This window comes from Physeter macrocephalus, chromosome 18 (assembly GCF_002837175.3).
Source record: "Physeter macrocephalus isolate SW-GA chromosome 18, ASM283717v5, whole genome shotgun sequence".
NCBI lineage: Eukaryota > Metazoa > Chordata > Mammalia > Artiodactyla > Physeteridae > Physeter > Physeter macrocephalus.
The window spans coordinates 44495883-44516637 of NC_041231.1; the positions used below are offsets into that span (position 1 = coordinate 44495883).

General features: G+C 37.0%; 1 protein-coding gene and 1 non-coding gene across 2 annotated transcripts in view; one reads left to right on the top strand and one right to left on the bottom strand.

Moving 5' to 3' along the window:
- The window catches only part of SETD2 (SET domain containing 2, histone lysine methyltransferase), a 116447-nt gene that overhangs the window by 31189 nt on the left and 64503 nt on the right, over positions 1-20755 (top strand). The window contains exons 3-9 of the mRNA XM_055080056.1: positions 489-4843; positions 8077-8208; positions 11384-11512; positions 15054-15177; positions 16133-16210; positions 17931-18028; positions 20278-20404. Of these exons, the coding sequence (XP_054936031.1) occupies positions 489-4843; positions 8077-8208; positions 11384-11512; positions 15054-15177; positions 16133-16210; positions 17931-18028; positions 20278-20404 (5043 nt within the window). The remainder of the gene's footprint in view (positions 1-488; positions 4844-8076; positions 8209-11383; positions 11513-15053; positions 15178-16132; positions 16211-17930; positions 18029-20277; positions 20405-20755) is intronic.
- Positions 5755-5861, bottom strand: LOC112064978 (U6 spliceosomal RNA). The gene has a single exon (XR_002891767.1). It is a non-coding gene; the product is annotated as a U6 spliceosomal RNA (small nuclear RNA).

Here is a 20755-nt window from a genome sequence, read left to right on the forward strand (position 1 = left end):
CAAGTGATTCTGTGTGATACCAGAAGACCACTGGTTATAATGACTTCTGATATTTCTTCTCAGATAGGACACAAGAACAAAGTATTTTCATTACTGAGATGTTAGCTGTTGCTCTCTATCCACATGTCCTCTTGTAGTGTATCTTGAAATACACATCAGATTATTTTTTAAATTCTCATTAAAAATTCTGCCTGGAAAATAGTTATAAAACTGGATAAAATTCTTTAAGATAAGAATGGAAAAATATGGATAATTGTTGAAACTGAGGATGTGTACTTAGAGGTTTATTAAACTATTCTCTGTACTTTTGGGTATGTTTGAAAATTTCCATAATAAAGAGTTTTTAAAAATGCATATATAGCTTAATGAAATTCATGCTGTTTGTCATTAAAAAGGACTTTTCATTTCCCTGACATTTTAAACTGTGATGCTAGCCATTTGAAAGTAACTTTATTGTAGTAGTAACTGCTTTTTTTGTTCATTTATAGGCAAAGATTGAAAATGTGCAGAAAACAGGTTTCATCAAAGGACCAATGTTTAAAGGTGTTGCTTCTAGTCGGTTTTTGCCCAAAGGCACCAAGACAAAAGTTAATTTGGAGGAACAGGGACGACAGAAGGTGTCATTCAGCTTCAGCCTTACAAAGAAAACTTTGCAGAACAGGTTTCTGACGGCACTTGGCAGTGAAAAGCAAAATGATACTCCAAATTCCCCAGTTGTACCTCTTCAAGTAGACTCGACCCCTAAAATTAAAATGGACATTGGAGATACATTATCTACTACAGAAGAATCTTCCCCACCAAAATCAAGGGTAGAATTGGGCAAAATCCATTTTAAGAAACATCTGCTTCATGTAACATCCAGGCCACTGCTGACTTCTACCACAGCAGTGGCATCTCCATCTCCTCCCATAGTACCATTACCAGCAGTCATAGCAGAATCAACAACTGTAGACTCGCCACCCTCATCTCCACCTCCACCACCTCCACCTCCCCAAGCCACAACACCCTCATTACCAGCACCAGTAACAGAGCCAGTGGCCTTGCCACACACACCAGTGACAGTTCTGATGACAGCACCAGTAGATGTAGCTGCTAGAGTGTTGAAAGAACCACCAGTTACAATTGTACCAGAATCATCAGAAGTGGACACTAAGCAGGACCCTGTATCTAATAGTTCAGAAGAACACATAACTCAGAATTTGAATGAGCAAGCAGATACTCCTTCACAAAAAGAAGATTCCCATATTGGGAAAGAAGAAGAAATTCCAGATAGTTCTAAGAGTAGTCTGGGCTCTAAAAAAACAGGTTCTAAGAAGAAATCCTCACAATCTGAAGGCACCTTTCTTGGTTCAGAATCTGATGAAGATTCTGTACGGACTTCCTCAAGTCAAAGATCACATGATTTAAAATTTTCAGCCAACATTGAGAAAGAAAGAGATTCAAAAAAGAGCTTAGCAACTTTAAAAAGTGAGGATTTAGGGAAATCTTCACGATCTAAAACAGAGAGAGATGATAAATATTTTAGCTACTCAAAACTTGAAAGAGATGCTCGTTATATATCTTCTCGCTGTAGATCAGAGAGAGAGCGAAGGCGGAGCAGGTCTCGTTCTAGATCTGACAGAGGTTCTAGAACTAGTTCATCCTATTCTCGGTCAGAACGATCCTATTATTATGACTCTGATCGTCGCTACCATAGGAGTTCCCCTTATCGAGAGAGGGCACGCTATTCTCGGCCATATACAGATAACAGGGCAAGAGAAAGTTCTGACTCAGAAGATGAGTATAAGAAGACATACTCAAGGCGCACCTCATCTCATTCCTCCTCTTACAGAGACCTAAGGACATCATCCTATTCTAAATCTGATCGAGACTGTAAAACTGAGTCCTCTTACTTAGAGATGGAGAAAAGAGGAAAGCATTCTTCAAAATTAGAAAGAGAATCCAAAAGGACTTCAGAAAATGAAGCAATGAAAAGATGTTGTTCTCCCACTAATGAACTGGGATTCCGACGGGGCTCATCATATTCCAAGCACGGTAACAGTGCTTCCCGTTATAAATCTGCCCCTTCAAAACCTGTACCCAAGTCTGATAAATTTAAAAATTCTTTCTGTTGTACAGAATTGAATGAGGAAATCAAACAGTCTCATTCTTTTAGTTTACAGGCTCCTTGTTCAAAAGGTAGTGAATTAAGAATGATTAGTAAAGTTCCTGAAAGAGAGAAGATTGGGTCTCCATCTCCATCAAATCGATTAAATGATTCACCTACTTTTAAAAAGCTAGATGAATCACCTGTTTTTAAATCTGAATTTATAGGACATGATAGCCATGATAGTATTAAGGAATTAGACTCTTTATGTAAAGTGAAGAATGATCAATTAAGAAGTTATTGTCCCACAGAATTTAATGTAAACGGATCTCCTGGGGCAGAATCTGATTTGGCAACATTTTGCACTTCTAAACGTGACACTGTTTTGATGTCTTCTGATGATAGTGTGACTGGATCAGAGGTATCCCCTTTGGTCAAAACGTGCATGCTTTCATCAAATGGATTTCAAAATATTAATAGATGTAAAGGAAAAGACTTGGATGATACTCGCATGCAGCATAGTAAGTCAGAAAGCCCATTTAGAGAAACAGAACCTCCAGTGTCGCCACACCAGGATCAACTCATATCTTTGCCAGTTATGACTATAGATTATTCCAAAACAATAGTTAAAGAACCAGTTGATGTGAGAGTTTCTTGCTGTAAAACCAAAGATTCAGATATATACTGTACTTCAAACGACAACCGCCCTTTGTGTCATTCCGGAGCTGAAAATACTGAGCCTTTAGTAACGAAGATTTCTTCAAATAGCTTTATGAATGTGCATTTGAAATCAAAAGCAGTTATATGTGATAATGGAAGTCTGACAGATCAGCACTCAAAATTTGCATGTGGAGAATATAAGCGGAGTGTTGGTAGTACTAGTTCAGCTTCTGTTAATCATTTTGATGATTTATATCAACCTACAGGGAGCTCATGTATTGCTTCATCTCTTCAGAGTCTTCCACCAGGAATAAAAGTAGACAGTTTAACTGTCTTGCAGTGTGGAGAGAATACATCTCCAGTTTTGGATGCTGTGCTGAAGAGTAAAAGCTCAGAGTTTTTAAAGCATTCAGAGAAAGAAATAATAGAAGTAGGTAGTGGCCTTCCTGATTCAGGAAGAGGATTTGCTTCCTGGGAAAACAGGCATAATAATGGACTCTCTGGGAAATGTGTGCAAGAGGCTCAAGAAGAAGGGAATTCCATACTGCCTGATAGAAGAGGAAGACCAGAAATCTCTTTAGATGAAGAAGGTGGAAGAGGACATGCACATACTTCTGATGATTCAGAAGTTGTATTTTCTTCCTGTGATTTGAATTTCATCATGGAGGACAGTGATGGTGTAACATATACCTTAAAATGTGACAGTAGTGGTCATGCCTCAGAGATTGTATCTACTGTCCATGAAGATTATTCTGGTTCTTCCGAAAGTTCAAGTGATGAAAGTGATTCAGAAGATACAGATTCTCATGATAGCAGTATTCCAAGAAACCGTCTTCAGTCTGTTGTGGTTGTGCCAAAGAATTCTACTTTGCCCATGGAAGAAACAAGTCCTTGTTCTTCTCGGAGCAGTCAAAGTTACAGACACTATTCTGACCACTGGGAAGATGAGCGATTGGAGCCAAGGAGGCATTCATATGAGGAAAAATTTGAGAGTATAGCAAGTAAAGCCTGTCCACAAACTGAGAAGTTCTTCTTTCATAAAGCAACAGAGAAGAATTCAGAAATTTCTTTTATACAGCCCAGCCGAAAACAGATAGATAATCACCTGTCTGAAATTGCTCATCCTCAGAGTGATGGGGTTGATAGTACAAGTCATACAGACATAAAATCTGACCATCTAGGTCATCCAAATTCTGAGGAAACAGTGAAAGCCAAAATAACTTCTAGGCAGCAAGAAGAGCTGCCAGTTTATTCTTCTGATGATTTTGAAGATGTCTCAAGTAAGTCTAGGCAACAGACCACTTTCCCTAACAGGCCAGATAGTAGACTGGGAAAAACAGAGTCAAATTTTTCTTCTTGTGACATCTCCCAAGTGGATGGTTTCCATTCATCCGAAGAGCTCAGAAATCTAGGGTGGGACTTCTCTCAACAAGAAAAGCCTACTACCACGTATCAGCAACCTGACAGCAGCTATGGAGCCTATGGTGGACACAAGTATCAGCAAAGTGCAGAACAGTATAGTGGGACACGTAATTACTGGCAAGGCAATGGCTACTGGGATCCAAGATCAGCAGGTAGACCGCCTGGAACTGGGGTTGTATATGATCGAATTCAAGGGCAAGTACCAGATTCCTTAATAGATGACCGTGAAGAGGAGGAGAATTGGGATCAATGTGGAGGATCTCACTTTTCAGGCCAGTCCAATAAATTTTTTCTGTCCCTTCAGAAGGACAAGGGGTCAGTGAAAGCACCTGAAATAAGCAGCAATTCCATTAAGGACTCTTTAGCTGTGAATGAGAAGAAAGATCTTTCGAAAAACTTAGAAAAAAATGATATGAAAGATAGAGGGCCTCTTAAAAAAAGGAGACAGGAATTGGAGAGTGATTCTGAAAGTGATGGTGAGCTTCAGGACAGAAAGAAAGTTAGAGTGGAGATAGAGCAGGGAGAGACAGCAGTGCCTCTAGGCTCAGCATTGGTTGGGCCTTCGTGTGTCATGGAGGACTTCAGGGACCCACAGCGGTGGAAGGAATGTGCCAAGCAAGGGAAGATGCCTTGTTACTTTGATCTGATTGAAGAAAATGTTTATTTAACAGAAAGGTAAGCCAAATTAATACTTGTCGGACAAGTATTAACCTCGTTTTGTAGGAAAAAAATTAACTTTCAAAAGTTCAGAATATATGAGCTCAATTGTATGAAATATGGTTGTGTGATAAAATGTAACTTAAAAAATTTAAAACGTGTGTTTACCTATTTAAATTTGATGGTGTACAGTCCCCAAATTCCACCCTCCCACCGGAAGGGGATGTCTAAATTTTTTTTTTTTTTTGGTCCCATTACCTCTTTGGTTCTAGAAGTACATTAAAAAAAGTATTTAGACCAGCCCAGTTTTTCTTAAATTTCTTTTACATGTGAAACTGTGGCAGAAAGTGAAACAAAACTCCAGCAAAATGTCTGCTTTTAGAGAAGAAAAAAGTTACGTTGGGTATTTTTTTCCTTACTTCATTCTGAACATTTTTTTAACATCTTTATTGGAGTATAATTGCTTTACAATGGTATGTTAGTTTCTGCTGTATAACAAAGTGAATCAGCTATACAGATACATATATCCCCATATCTCCTCCCTCTTGCGTCTCCCTCCCACTCTCCCTATCCCACCCCTCTAGGTGGACACAAAGCACCGAGCTGACCTCCCTATGCTATGCGGCTGCTTCCCACTAGATATCTATTGTACATTTGGTAGTGTATATATGTCCATGCCACTCTATCACTTCGTCCCAGCTTACCCTTCCCCCTCCCCGTGTCCTCAAGTCCAGTCTCTACATCTGCATTTTTATTCCTGTCCTGCCCATAGGTTCTTCAGAACCTTTTTTTTTTTTTTTTTTTTTTTTTAACATTCCATATATATGTGTTAGCATACGGTATTGGTTTTTCTCTTTCTGACTTCACTCTGTATGACAGTCTCTGGGTCTATCCACGTCACTAGAAATAACTCAACTTCGTTTCTTTTTAAAAATATGGAACCCTTCACGAATTTGCGTGTTGTCCTTGTGCAGGGGCCGTGCTAATTTTCTCTGTATCGTTCCAATTTTAGTATATATGCTACAGAAGCGAGCACCGTTCTGAACATTTTTGAAAAATATCTTTAGGTACTTTACAAGCTGGAACTAGATTAGAATATAGTTTTCTTTTGTCATGTTTGAAAGTCTGTTGCTAGTAGATTAAACTTGGTAATAGCATAACAAGTTTTTAAGTTTTAAATGGTGAAATCCCTAACATGAAACAAGGTATAATGAGACTAGGATAATAAAAACAAATTCCTCTAGAGCACAGATTCTCAGTCGACTTTCTTTCACCTCTCTTCGATAATCTTGTTTTCCCAATGTAAATATATGTTGAATATGCCTTTAAAAAAATTTTTATAGTCTCCTAACCACCTACCTCCTTTTGGAAATTTCTCCTCTAGTTGAGAATCAACTTAGCCATCATCCCTTTAAGCATTCAGAATTTTTTAAAATGAAGACATTTTCCACTGTGGATAAGGTAAAAGACTTCATCTTAAAGTTAGACCCATCAGAAGTTTTTCCTATTTAAAAAGCAAAAACAAAAACACTTTTTTTTAAAGCATAAAGCGGGCCTCTTAAAATTACGTTCATTTATAACTAGCTGTAAATTAGGTTTAACATCAAAATATTGAATATTTTAAGTGGTACTCCTTTAAGAATTTTGTGAGGAGAGTGATGCAACTTACATGATCTTTGTGAAAGAATAGAAATAAAATTAATCACCCCAACCCTCTGAATTTTATTCAGTGAGTTTCATATACATAATTGGTTGGTGAGAGGCATTTTAAAGTGCTTGATATAAGCTGGGCATTTATAGAAGCCACTAAGAACTCAAATTTTTGTAAAATAGTATGTGCATTCTTATGTCTAGTGAAAATAGGCTTACCTGAACGAAATCTGTGCCCATTAGTCCTCATCTGGCCTTTTGGAGCAATACAGAATAAAGCTACTGTTTTTATACATAGCTCTTAAGTACTTGTAGAAAGATAATTTGTTTATCTTTAGTCATCTTTCTTCAGGCTAAGCATATTCTTATGCTCATTAATGAATTATATCTTTAATTGATCCAGATGAATCATTCTTGTTACTCAAACTTAGTGGAAACTACCATGACACACTAGGTACTTTATAAAACTGGGACTGTAGTAGAACATACGTTGGAGGTGAAAGCAGATTAGTTAGGAGATTAAGACAGTCACTTAGAGCAGCTGTGCTCTTCACTTGTCTGATAGCTGAAGAGTAAGTCATAGTTCCCTAATCTTAAGAAGGGGATCTTATTAGTCCTTGAATTTTTTTTCCTTTTTGACAAAGATCAAAAAATAGAGTTCAGCAAAAAGGCCAGTAAATAATCACATTTTCACTTTTGCTTTGCGAACTCTGGCTTAGGTTTTTATGAACCCAGTCAGTTTCGAACAGTTTATCTTCTCCCCGCAAATCTACACTGAGAAAGCTTAGTCCTCTGTAGTAATGCTATTCTATAATAATATATACGTCATTCTTTTTTTAAAAAAAAAAATCATTCAGTTTTCTTTTAAACAGGATTTGTACAAAAGTGATGTTGCTGAAGGATTCTCTAAATGATTTGATTGAGTTAAATTCTTAATTAAAAACTCCTATTTCAAAAAAAAAAAAACAAAAAAACTCCTTTTTCTTTCTAAAGCAACTCCTTTTCTTCCTTAGCCTTGTATCTCAACTATTATTTGTATATCCATGAGGACTGATTCTTTTTTTGGTGGGGGGCTGCTCCACTGCATGCAGGATCCTAGTTCCCCGACCAGGGATTGATCCCTCGCCCCCTGCAGTGGAATCGCGGAGTCTTAACCACTGGACTGCAGGGAAGTCCATGAGGATTGATTCTTAAACCTAACTTCAATTAATCAACTATGTTATTATTTGATATTCATGAGTTTTCCTATTTTTCTGTGGAGCCAAATATGACTATTAACATTTGAAACTGCTCAGAATTCAAGGTTTAGATGACAAGGACTAGGAAATAAGGACTGAGTCCAAAATGATAGACTTGAACTTACCCCAGCTTCCCATTTGCCAAGGCTGAGGTTGTCTCTCTCACCTGTTTTGCAATACAATTCTTAGTGTTTTCAGTCTCATAAATGATTAGTGGTTAGATGTTTTCTTCTTTTTGAATGATTGACTTAACCAGAATCATTAAATGGGAAACTAGTGAGATTTAGCACATTTTTGATTGTGTATGTTGTATCATTGCCAGGACATTTATTTAACCAATTTTAATAAAATTTTACCCAATAGAAAGAAGAATAAATCCCATCGGGATATTAAGCGAATGCAGTGTGAGTGTACACCTCTTTCTAAAGATGAAAGAGCTCAAGGTGAAATAGCATGTGGGGAAGATTGTCTTAATCGTCTCCTCATGATTGAATGGTAAGTAAATTAGAATGCTCTGCTTTTGCTCAACTATTCTATTAAATGTCTCTAAATTTTAAGAAGAATTATTAGGAGTAAAATTTAACTTTTCTCCTTCTACCTATTGTTGAGTATTTCTGAGCAATGAAATCTCCAACGTGTAATAGTGTTTATAAGGAGGCAAATTTCCCTTGCATTGTGCATTAGATTATAGTACATATTGTAAGTGCTCTGTAAAGTAACCCTAATGCTAACACAGTAATACTAATTTTTACCCAGTCTCCTTTTATCTCTTGTAAGGTTCACGTCCTGAGAGGTAAATGTTGGTATTTTTTAGCTTTTACTATAAAATAAGCTAAAACCCTAACATTTCAAAAGTGCTTAAAGTAAAATGTCTTGCTCCCCCAAGCCTCAATCCCTCTATTTGTAGTTTTTCCAGATAATTTTTATGCCTATGCCAGCATGGGTAGACACTTCCTCTTTTTATGTGTAGAAATGAAATCCTTACTATATGTACTTTTTGAAACTTTGTTACCCCTCACCTGCCACACACACTTTTCTTTTTTTTTAATAATTTTTTTTTTTTTTTTTTTTTTTTTTTTTTGCGGTATGTGGGCCCCTCAGGAGCACAGGCACCGGACACGCAGGCTCAGCGGCCATGGCTCACGGGCCCAGCCGCTCCGCGGCATGTGGGATCTTCCCAGACCGGGGCACGAACCCTCGTCCCCTGCATCGGCAGGCGGGTTCTCAACCACTGCGCCACCAGGGAAGCCCTAATAATTTTTTTTTTAATGTAATTTTGGCTGTGTTGGGACTTTGTCGCTGCGCGCGGGCCTTCCCTAGTTGCGGCGAGCGGGGGCCACTACCTGCCGCGGTGCACGGGCCCCTCATCGTGGTAGCTGCTCTTGTTGCGGAGCATGGGCTCTAGGCACGTGGGCCTCAGCAGCTGTGGCTCGCGGGCTCTAGAGCGCAGGCTCAGTAGTTGTGGCACACGGGCCGAGTTGTTCCGCGGCATGTGAGATCCTCCCGGACCAGGGCTCGGACGCGTGTCCCCTGCATTGGCAGGCAGATTCTTAACCACTGTGCCACCAGGGAAGTCCCTACACTTTTAATTAAATATGTTTTGGATACCTATTCAGAGCTACATATTTAGACCTATCTAAATCTTTCTCTTGACTACATTATGTATTCTATTCATAGTTAACCCATAATTATTAATCTTCTATTGATAGACATTTGCTTCCATATTTTTCATATAAACAGTAAATATCTTTACATTAAAAAATGTGATTTTTTAAAAAAAAAGTCTGATTGAAAATTGTATCTTTTTTTTTTTTTTTTTTTTGCTGTACGCGGGCCTCTCACTGTTGTGTCCTCTCCCATCGCGGAGCACAGGCTCTGGACGTGCAGGCTCAGCAGCCATGGCTCACGGGCCCAGCCGCTCTGCGTCATGTGGGATCTTCCCGGCCCGGGACACGAACCCGTGTCCCCTGCATCAGCAGGCGGACTCTCAACCACTGCGCCACCAGGAAAGCCCCAAATTGTATCATTTTTAACATGGAAAGGATATTAAGGTGATTTATAGTGTAGGTACCTTATTTTTAGTGTTAATGAAGTGTTTTTTTCAAAACTCAGTTTTTGGTTTTGCTTATGTAATAGTGTTACAAAAATAAAACATATATCTCAAAAAATAAAAAAGAGAAAGCATTTTTGGTATTTTTAAATGTAAACTAAAAGTAGAGATGACAGTAAACATATAAGAAGAGAAGAGGAATTTCCCTGGTGGCGCAGTGGTTAAGAGTCCGCCTGCCAATGCAGGGGACACGGGTTCGAGCTCTGGTCTGGGAAGATCCCACATGCCGCGGAGCAACTAAGCCCGTGTGCCACAACTGCTGAGCCCGCGTGCCACAACTACTGAAGCCTGTGAGCCTAGAGCCTGTGCTCCGCAACGAGAAGCCACCACAATGAGAAGCCTGCACACTGCAACTAAGAGTAGCCGCCGCTCCCCACAACCAGAGAAAGCCCACGCACAGCACCGAAGACCCAATACAGCCAAATTAATTAATTAATTAATTAAAAAAGAAGAGAAGACATAAGAACAGTATTCTCCTAATCTGACATTGTTGCCCTTGTCTCTGCATTCTTCGGTTTTTCCTGCCAACCTTGTTGAACAGATATGAAGTACAGAAATTCTTTTTTCTTGTTATTCCCACGCTCAAAACTTTTAGTGGTTCTCAAGATTAGGTTCAAATGTAACCTTGGTATTGAGAGCCCTTCATAGTACATCAACAACCTGCCTTTTCATCTTCCAGCAAACCATCTTTCTTATCAGTTATCCTTAGCTATTTTATTCCCCTTTTCTCAAGTAGGCCTTGTTTCCTATTTCTGCACACAGGTGGGCACTGTCATTGTACCTCTTGTTTTCCTTATCTGTCCATATCCTATGTTTCATTAGAGATTCTGCTTTAATCCTACTTCTTCCGGAAAGCTTTCCTTCACTGCTTCTCTCCAGTGAATCCCTTATCCTTTGGACATCTGTAAAAAATGTTGCTTACTACTACTGGTTTGGCAATAAATAATAATATATTGGAAATAATTGGTAATTTTTATTGTAGCCTTACTCAGTATTAAAAGCCTTTGTATCTGTCAGCTTTGGAATATTAAGAATTCAGTAAATTTTTGATTTTATTTTTATTCTAGGATCCATGAGGGAAGAGCCTTGCCAGTTTGTTTATATTGTGCTTACTCTGAACAAAGATATGTTTAATGACGACTTTGGTTTCTCTTAAATGTAGCTCAAGTAGTTAGCTACATTCAAAAGATGAAATTAGTGATGATTGGAGTGGAATATAAGAGAAGGTGCACTGATTGAAAATAAGTTAGCTCTGCATAGTTGTCAGAGTACTGCAAACTTACATGCAGCCTGGAAGTGTATCTTAGACACTCAGGGAGGGATAATAACCAGTTGACAAGACTGTATTTTGGGCATCATCTGTTAAACTATGTAGACACTCAATTTTAAGGAATCCCTTCATGATGGAAAGAATTATTGAGGAAGGCTCACTTGGACGTTTACCACACATATGCTGAGTATGCCATAAAGATATGGATATATTTACATAACATTCTAGTGAACGTGTTTTTGGTTCTTTTGCTGCTTTGAAGAATTAATTTTCTCCTTTTCTCATTTCAGTTCTTCTCGGTGTCCAAATGGGGATTATTGTTCCAATAGACGGTTTCAAAGAAAACAGCATGCAGATGTGGAAGTCATACTCACAGAAAAGAAAGGCTGGGGCTTGAGAGCTGCTAAAGACCTTCCTTCGTAAGTTATGTTTTAATCGCCTTTCACTTCATTTGTGTTGTTGAAGTTGGTTAGATACTTTTTAGGAAAATAATTTGCCTATTACACTGAAGTTTAATAATGATTATTGTGCAGAATGACCACTTGGTAGCTAGTTCTAGTTTGTTTGTTTTAAATTCACTTCTTTTAGGAAATTAAATAGAAATCTCTTCTGTCTATATATGAGAGAACAGTTTGTCCCTTGTGATATTTGGACTAGGCCGGTCCTTCTTTGTCTGATAGTTATGTTACCTTTAATTCCAAGTAATTACCAAGTGTTTGCTGTAGATCCCCAGAATCCCTACGAAACTCTATAAAAAGGAGTTAGGACAGAATCTATAAAGTTGAATCTATATAAAGTTTAGTTGGGATAAGAGTAGTGGAGAGTGTCTGAGAATATTGAGATAGAGAATTAAAGCATACTTGATAGACACTCATTAAACATTTTTTGAATGAGTAAATTTTGCCTTCTAAAGTCATGTAACTTTTATATGTAATGCAATAAAAGGTTCAGTTTTATTTTCTACCATATTCGGTATTTCCTTAACCACTCATTTTCTTACATATAGCATATTTAAGTATTCTTATGAAAGTTGAGTACCTTTTTCTTTAAAGTTAAGTATATACAGATTACATGTGTTCATGATTGAAGAACTTTTAAAAATACATCAAAGGAATAAAGGAAGAAAATAAAACAGTTGCTGATTCTAGTGACTCAGGCACAACTATTCTTTCAGAATCCTAAGCATATGGCCACGCTTAAATAGGAATTGGGATGGGGTGAGGGGTTTTAGTCTGTTTATTGTGGGGATTCAAAGCAACCAGATAGCAAATAACCTAATAATAATCATCACCACCACCACCAGCTAATTTAGTTTTCTGACAGGAACCTCATATATCTTTTTTTTTTTCCATATATCTTTTGAAAGCCAAATCATTTGGTTTTTATTGTGAAAATAGGAAAAGATATTCATGTCACTTTATCCTTTTGAGAACCAACCAGAAAAGATCCATGTTTTATTCTATAAAAAAGTAGAGGGGCTTCCCTGGTGGTGCAGTGGTTGAGAGTCCGCCTGCCAATGCAGGGGACACGGGTTCGCGCCCCGGTCCGGGAAGATCCCACATGCCGCCGAGCAGCTGGGCCCATGGGCCATGGCCGCTGAGCCTGCGTGTCCGGAGCTTGTGCTCCGCAACGGGAGAGGCCACAACAGTGAGAGGCCCGCGTACCACAAACAAACAAATAAAAAGTAGATAGTAGGAACCTCATATATTTCTCTTTTCTGCAAAGTATTATCAAAGTATTTTGGTTTATAACCATTTTTAAATTGTTTCTTTGAAACAAATATCTCAGTATGTTTCATATCCAAATTCATTGGATCCTTTATAATATTTTAAATAAATAATAGACTAAGCTTCCCTTGAACACTGTTAACAACACTGAACTCAGTACTTCCCAAGGCAGTCTGGTGCATTTCTAAAATCACTAACTCTGGTCTAGATGCAGGTTTTCAGGTGTGCTTTCTTTTATTCTACTCAAGCCAGCCAGGCTTTTCTTTTGGAGAGTCTTTTTAAAATTTTTTTAAAGGAACTCCAGTTTGGACATAACCCTCTCTTACAGGGGTGGTAATGGACACTGCCTCTTGGCAGAGTCTGCACTAACATAGCTTCAACTTTAAAGTAAATTCTTGTTGTGTGCAACAGAGACTATTTGATGGCTTGGGAGTCCGTGTCTGTTATGGGGAAGGAGATGGGAGAAAAGAGGAGAGAATGCGTGACTGGTTCACATAGCAGGTTAAAATTTCCTAAAGCTCTTTAGCTTTCCTCAGCTACTCACAAAGAACTCTGCTTTGGTAAAATATACTAGGACTTAATGTTTCCATGATTCCCACACCTTCACTCATGTACTTCCATGTGCTGATGGTAATACCAGTTTTATAAATTTTTAACTCTAAGCTATTTAGGTGTTCACTGGTAGAGTATTCCCACTTAAGGGCATACTGTCAGATGTGCACAGTATGAGGAGGCGGTATTTGGAGCAAAGCTGCTAGTTACTGTTAAAATACCATGACAGACTCCACCAAAAAAATAAGCAAGTTCCTACCAAAACCCTCAAGTTTTAGGCTGTAGGAATGGAAGGCAGTGCTGTCCAGGTTGACTTAATGTTATTGGATACCAAGTGGGACTTCGTTTTTTTGGGGGGGTGGGTGGAGTAAAATTCACACAATATATTATTAGCCTTTTTAAAGTGCACAATTCAGTGGCATTTAGTACATTCATAATATTGGGCAGCTATCACCTCTGTCTAGTTCCAAAAATTTTTATCACCCCAAAAGGAAACCCCTTACCCATTAAGCAGATTCTCCCTATTGCCCCCTCTTCCCAGCCCTTGGCAACCTCTAAATCTGCCATCTCTATGGATTTACCTATTCTAGATATTTATATGAAATACAAATGTGGCTTTTTGTTTCTGGCTTCTTAAAGAAAGCTGTTAAACATAGCATTTTTTTAGCGTGACCAAAAAAAGAAAAAAAGGATAAGAAGTATACTGATTATATCAGTATATCATAACAGATACAAATGATTTACATTTTTACATTTTAAAAATCTCTTTGGTTAGTGTTATTAGGGCACGTTTGTTTATTTTCTCTCTGCGCGTCTTGTGGGGTCTTAGTTCCCCGACCAGGGAATGAACCCAGGCCCCAGCAATGAAAGCGCTGAGTCCTAACCACTGGACAGCCAGGGTATTCCAGGGCACGTTTATTTTGAAAGGGTAAGACAAGACTTCCAGGTAGGTCATTTCAGGTCAGAACTTGGGAGTAAACCGTAGAGAAGCATTTGTTTACGTGGAGGTAATACTTGAAGTCATTGGTGAGAATGAGCTTTTATAAAATAAAGGGAGAGGGAAGAGACTGAGAATATCTTCAATGGAGAAGAAATAGGTAAATAACCATGAAAGAACAATCAAAGGTAGAAGGTAACTGAAAGAAGCCAAGGAGAGAGCTTAATCATGATTGTTGATAAATGCTAGAGAAAACTCACAAAGAATGCAGTCAGAGAAAAGGTATATTTGACCTTTAACATCATTAGAGACCTTTGAGAGTAAAGGTAGTAGAAGGGCTGCTGTATTTTAAGTTGCCTTCTTTTTTCTTAGGACATAAAGCCTCTTAATTTTTCACTGCTTCTGATTTCTTCACAACTGTTTCTCAGTTGTGAATCACTGTTTTCATGATAATGTAAACCAGACTTGAAAGTTCATTTTAATATCTAGTGAGAGCAAGGATATGCATTTTGGTATAAGTGTAAATTATAAAAGCTTCTTAGAGTCAACATTCTTTGAAAAGTGTTAGGAAGGAGAAAATTAACCTTGATTAGTTGCTAGGCACTTTACATATATTTTAGTTACATCTTGTGTAATTGCAAATCTGTCCACTTTACAATCGTTTTTGAAATTCATTATTTTTGCATGGATGTATGTGTTTTCCGTATATCTCCTAGGCAGGAAATACTGTTTTTCTTTTGCCAGGAACACCTTTGTCCTGGAATATTGTGGAGAGGTACTTGATCATAAAGAGTTTAAAGCCCGGGTAAAGGAGTATGCACGAAACAAGAACATCCACTACTATTTCATGGCCCTGAAGAATGATGAGGTAAGTGGCATGAATGTGTTTGTTTTGAAACAGATCTGGAAATTCTTGAGTTTGAAAGGGGTCATTGATATGGACTGATCTCTAAAATATATTAAGTGACCAAAATAAGGAGCTGAACAGTGTGGATAGTTTTTTTCTATTTGCTTACAAAAAGGATGAGGGAGAGGGGGGTATTTACATGTATATGTAAATGTAAACATACATGCTTCATACTACAATTCTTAAAAATTATTGATGGCCCCCAAAGAGCTTTTGTTTATGTGGATTATACTTATCAATATTTATATTAAAGACGAAAGCTGAGAAGTTGAAAATACTTATTTTTTATTAAACCATTTAAAAGTGACAGTAAGGCTATTACGTTGACACAAATAACATATGCTTTTGTGAAAATTAAGTATTTTCCAAAAAGTTTTTTTTTTTAGTGAGGAGTACCATTTACAAATCTCTTTAATGTCTGGCTTACTAGAATTTAGCTAGATTCTCATGTCTGCCTCTACATTCAATCTGGAAATGCAAGTTGTAGGGACCCATCCTAGGACCTGTTGAATCTCACTCTGAGGGTGGGCTCAGCAAGAGTTTTAACAAGCTCTCCAGTGGATTCAGAGATACATACTCAGGTTTGAGAGCTACTGCACTGTGGTATTGCATGCATTTGAAAATGAAGTTTTAAACACATGAAGTAAGATTGGAATATAATAGGATGTAAGAAATAGCTAAAAGAAAATGAGACATTGATAGATATGGATATAATTTTGCCCCTAGGTAAAATGTTGATAGTTAAGGAAGAAGTTGGATATTTGTCACTTTGATGTGTAAAGTAATATGAGAGGGTTCTCTAAAGGAACGGGGGATTAGGGATAAGGGTTTTAAATTTGCCGGATGCCTTGCCTTTGCAAAATGCACATATGTTTTAAGGTCTCATTTTTAACTGTTAAATTGTCCTTTTCCCTAGATAATAGATGCCACTCAGAAAGGAAATTGCTCCCGGTTCATGAATCACAGCTGTGAACCAAACTGTGAGACTCAAAAAGTAAGTTGAGGTAGATTGAGTTTGGGATATTTGTTCAAGACTGCTGTTCTGACTGTTAATTTTAGATTCTATACCAAAGGTACCCATGGATATTATTTTTTAATCATTTTAATGATTTTTTTCTTACTCTGTTAAAATTTATTTTGAAATAAGTTTAGATGTGTAAAATAATAAATAGTGCTGAAATAGTACAGATTTCCCATATATTATCCTTCACTAGCTCTGCAAATGTCTACATTGAATGTAACCATAATACAATTACCCAATCCAGGAAATACTATTAACTACTAACTAGTCTAAAGACCTTATTCAAGTTTTGCCATATGTCATTTTTCTAGTCTAGGATCCAATCCAGGAACTCCAGTTGCATTTAATTGTCACATCTCTGCCCATAAATTTTAGATATTGTTTAAGGTGCCAAAATGAAAAACTAAATTTTAATTTTGACAAAGTCCAGTGTGTACTATTATATTCAGATTTTATATCAGTCTTATCCAGGTGCCAAATTTGGTGGTTTTAATAACATTTATAAGGGGCTGAATGGCCACAGATGAGAGAGATGATATATGGTATGCATGTGGATATACTGCTCCTCCTCAGCAAGGCCAGACTTTGGGTCTTGGTTATCTTTATGTCCCTGTGCCTAGCACATAGTTGACACTTGATAAATCCATTTACTGAATTCGATGTGACATTTTGAGGTAATGATCTTGGTATCCTCTAATTTGTGTTTTAAGCTTAGAGTTTTTTTTAAAAGCATATATATATATATATATATATATATATGCATATTAGAATATTGGTTTTTTTACGTTAAGAAAGCTATGGACCCATGCCCTAGAAAAATATATCAGTGATTTCCTCTCATATTGAATAGTTTTGACTCTTGGATATTTTTTGCCCTTTGATCTCTGTACTAATAGATCTTAGATACAGCTCTTCCAAGAGCCAAAACATATAACGAATAGGAGAACCCAGTGTGAAATTATTTAACCTAATTAAGTTCTGGTTCTAGTTTTGCCTGCAGCTGGTGGCCACATGTCTAGCTGTGAGATTCCAACTGTACTGTTTCCCTTCACCTCTTTAAGTCTGGGTTTTTCATCAGTAGCGGGTTCAAATGGTCTGGACAGGAGCTTTCCAGTCAACTTACATCTTACATATTCTGGAACTACAAGGTCCAATCCCTGTGTATTTATCCCCATTTTAATTTTTGAGTTTTATGTTTCTGTTCTGATGCTTCCCTTCCCTTTCTCTACACTCAGCATTATGACCACTGCTTCATGAAATTAAACTTCTGGCATTGTTGTTTCCCTTTTTCCATGCCCCATCTTATCTTATAGTTACTTTTAACATAAGGTAATACAAATTCGCCTGGTACTCAGTGACACCAAGCATTCCATATTTGCCTATTTTTACTACAAGTGAATCTTTACCATGTGGGAATGTGTGTTAAGATAAGTTAAAGTAGCAGTTACTTTTATTAGAGTTAAATTATAGATGATATTCATCCGGTAGCTCATTAAATAAGAGTGATACTTAAGTTTTTTTGTTTTTTTTTTTTTTAAATTTCCCTGTTAGCTATTTGGAAAAGCCTTTATTATCTAAAGAGGCACATGCATAATTAAGGCAGATGATGATGATCTTTTTAAAAAAAAAAACACACACACACACATAGATTAACCAGTTACTAATTTCTTTTCTTTTAAAAACAACATCTCAGTGGACTGTGAACGGACAACTGAGAGTTGGGTTTTTTACCACCAAACTGGTTCCTTCAGGCTCAGAGTTAACATTTGACTATCAGTTCCAAAGATATGGGTGAGTATTGATTCCGTTCTGTTTTGCTGCTTCTGATGGAGAAATAGACTGTTCAGATATAGGAATCTAAAACTTAGATGTGAATTACTAAGAAGTTATATGTACTGTCAGTTCTTATCTATAGTGTTCTCTTTTAGTTCTGTGTATTTTCTTTCTGTATGACACTTCAGGCCATTAAGGGATATTGTACAGGAACTACATGTTCCTCCTCTGAACTTCATGCTGCCTTATTTATATAATTACGTTTCTAATGTAATTTTAAAACTTTTTATTACAGAAATGTCAACAGAGTGTTGACATGGTATAAAGAGAACAATATAATGAATCCCTGTGTGGCCATAATTCATCTGTCAGTTATCAGTTCATGACTTTATCATGTCTCATCTATACCATATTGTACTCTGAAAAATAATTTGTTACCTAGTTCTACCAAAACCAGGAACGGATGCAATAGCACTGAATACCCCTAGCATTTATATTGTGGTTTTAATAAAACCCCACTAAAAGGAACCAGGGTTCCTCGGAGAAATGTCTGGTGTCAACTTTGGGACAGGTATTGAACAAGATGACTCTGGATTATCTCCTCATACCAGAAAACCAGTTATAAAAGATTAGGAGGGTCATGTCAAAGGGACTTTGGAGATAGCTTGAATAGAATCTCACTTAACCAAAAGTGGGAGAGTTCTTATTAACACTTAAGCATCATTAAGAATAATAATGGCAAGTAGTTTGAAACACACTACGTAAAATCCATGAGTTTTAATGACATTTTAAAAATAAAAGCGCATTAGTCATAATTGAAAGGAACCAATTCATGACTTTGGAAACTAGTTTTTGGTTTTTTTTAAATTGAAGTATAGTTGATGTGCAATATTACATAAGTTACAGGTATACAACATAGTGAATCACAATTTTTAAAGGTTATATTCCATCTATAGTTAGTACAAAACACTGGCTATATTCCCTCTATTGTACAGTACATCCTAGTAGCTTATTTATTTTATGCATAATAGTTATATCTCTTAATCTCCTGTCCCTCTTTTGCCCCTTCCCCTTTCCCTCTCCCTACGAGTAACCACTAGTTTAAAAATTAAAAGAAGAAAAAAATCAAGCATTTATCCTTCCTTTCCCAAGTGAATTTTTGATTAAACCAAGCAGTTGGTGAGAGGAAATTCTTTATAGAGGTTATTTTAGCTAATAAATGAAGCAGTAATGGTATCACCATTTTGCAGCACCTCATGAACTAATGGATCTAGGCAATGGTCAGGTATTCTGGGGTTGACCAGGTTCCATGTAGGGCTCCATTATTTTTTTTTTTCCTCTTGTGTTTGTACTGTCCTCTGAAAGAAAGGAAACTGGAAATTAAGCGCTGTTTGTGATTCCCTGCTGTATTTATCAAATATTTTTGTGCCTCTGATTGCTACTGTTATATACTAAATCCATCAGTTTACTTTTGGAATAGTCCTTCGTGTTTTCCTTGGGTAGCTCTGGTTGCAGAGTAAATAAACGGGAGAGGTGGTTTATACCCAGGCCTGTAGATTTAGGCCTGTATTCTTTCCTCCACTTTACCTTGACTCCCTTGTTACATTTATTTATTACTATATTTATTAGTAGTGTCTCATCCTTATGTAATGATAACTTTTAATAACCACGTGTTTCCTTCTAAGTGTCCTTTACTAATTATGCATTTTATATCTGTATATCTGTTCATAATAATACATTTTGTTCTGTGTGTCAGTTAAATATTTACATATAAGTTATAAGTGTTGATCTATTTAAGCAATTTTGTTCTTAGCCCCAACAGGTATATATGATCTCTTATTTTCATACATTAGTAGAAACTCTCATAAATGGAGAAATTACTTATTAATTTCTTAGCTAGTTTGTGTAGCTTAATAAAGAATGACTTTTTTTTTTTTTTAACATCTTTATTGGAGTATAACTGTTTTACAATAGTGTGTTAGTTTCTCCTTTACAACAAAGTGAATCAGTTATACATATACATATGTTCCCATACCTCTTCCCTCTTGTGTCTCCCTCCCTCCCACCCTCCCTAGAATGACTTATTTTTAAGAGCAATTTTCAGGCGTTTCCATTAGCTAGTATGAGGTTTGTTGGTGGCTCTTAAAAAAACTGTTTTTTTCCTTTAAGCTGGATTGACTCTTCTCCTGTACGTAATTGCTATACTATCAACATTTTTTATGGTTTACTTTCACATAATTGACATCTTTCTTATGCTCCTCGAACAGGAAAGAAGCTCAGAAATGTTTCTGTGGGTCAGCTAATTGCCGGGGTTACCTGGGAGGAGAGAACAGAGTCAGCATCAGAGCAGCAGGAGGGAAAATGAAGAAAGAACGATCTCGGAAGAAGGATTCGGTAAGTGTTCCATTCTTCTTTCAACTGTCACCATGTGCATTTTAAGAAGGGAGGTAGCTTTCCTGATTGAACTTTGAAAAGTCAAACTACAACCAGAGAAATTCAGGGTCAAATGAGATAATCATGGAAAAGAAGTACGATTGCTATTTTTGTTTCATGGAGATTAGACTTGGATACTGAGAACTATTGAAGTCATCTTGAAAACAGACAGGCTAATAGTTTTTGAGAGCCTGTAAAACTCCTAATCTTATGTATAAGTAACATATTTATCTGTTGACTCACATAAGTCTGATCTACATTCCTAATCTTTTTTTTTTTTTTTTTTTTTTTTTTTTTTTTTTTTTGTGGTAC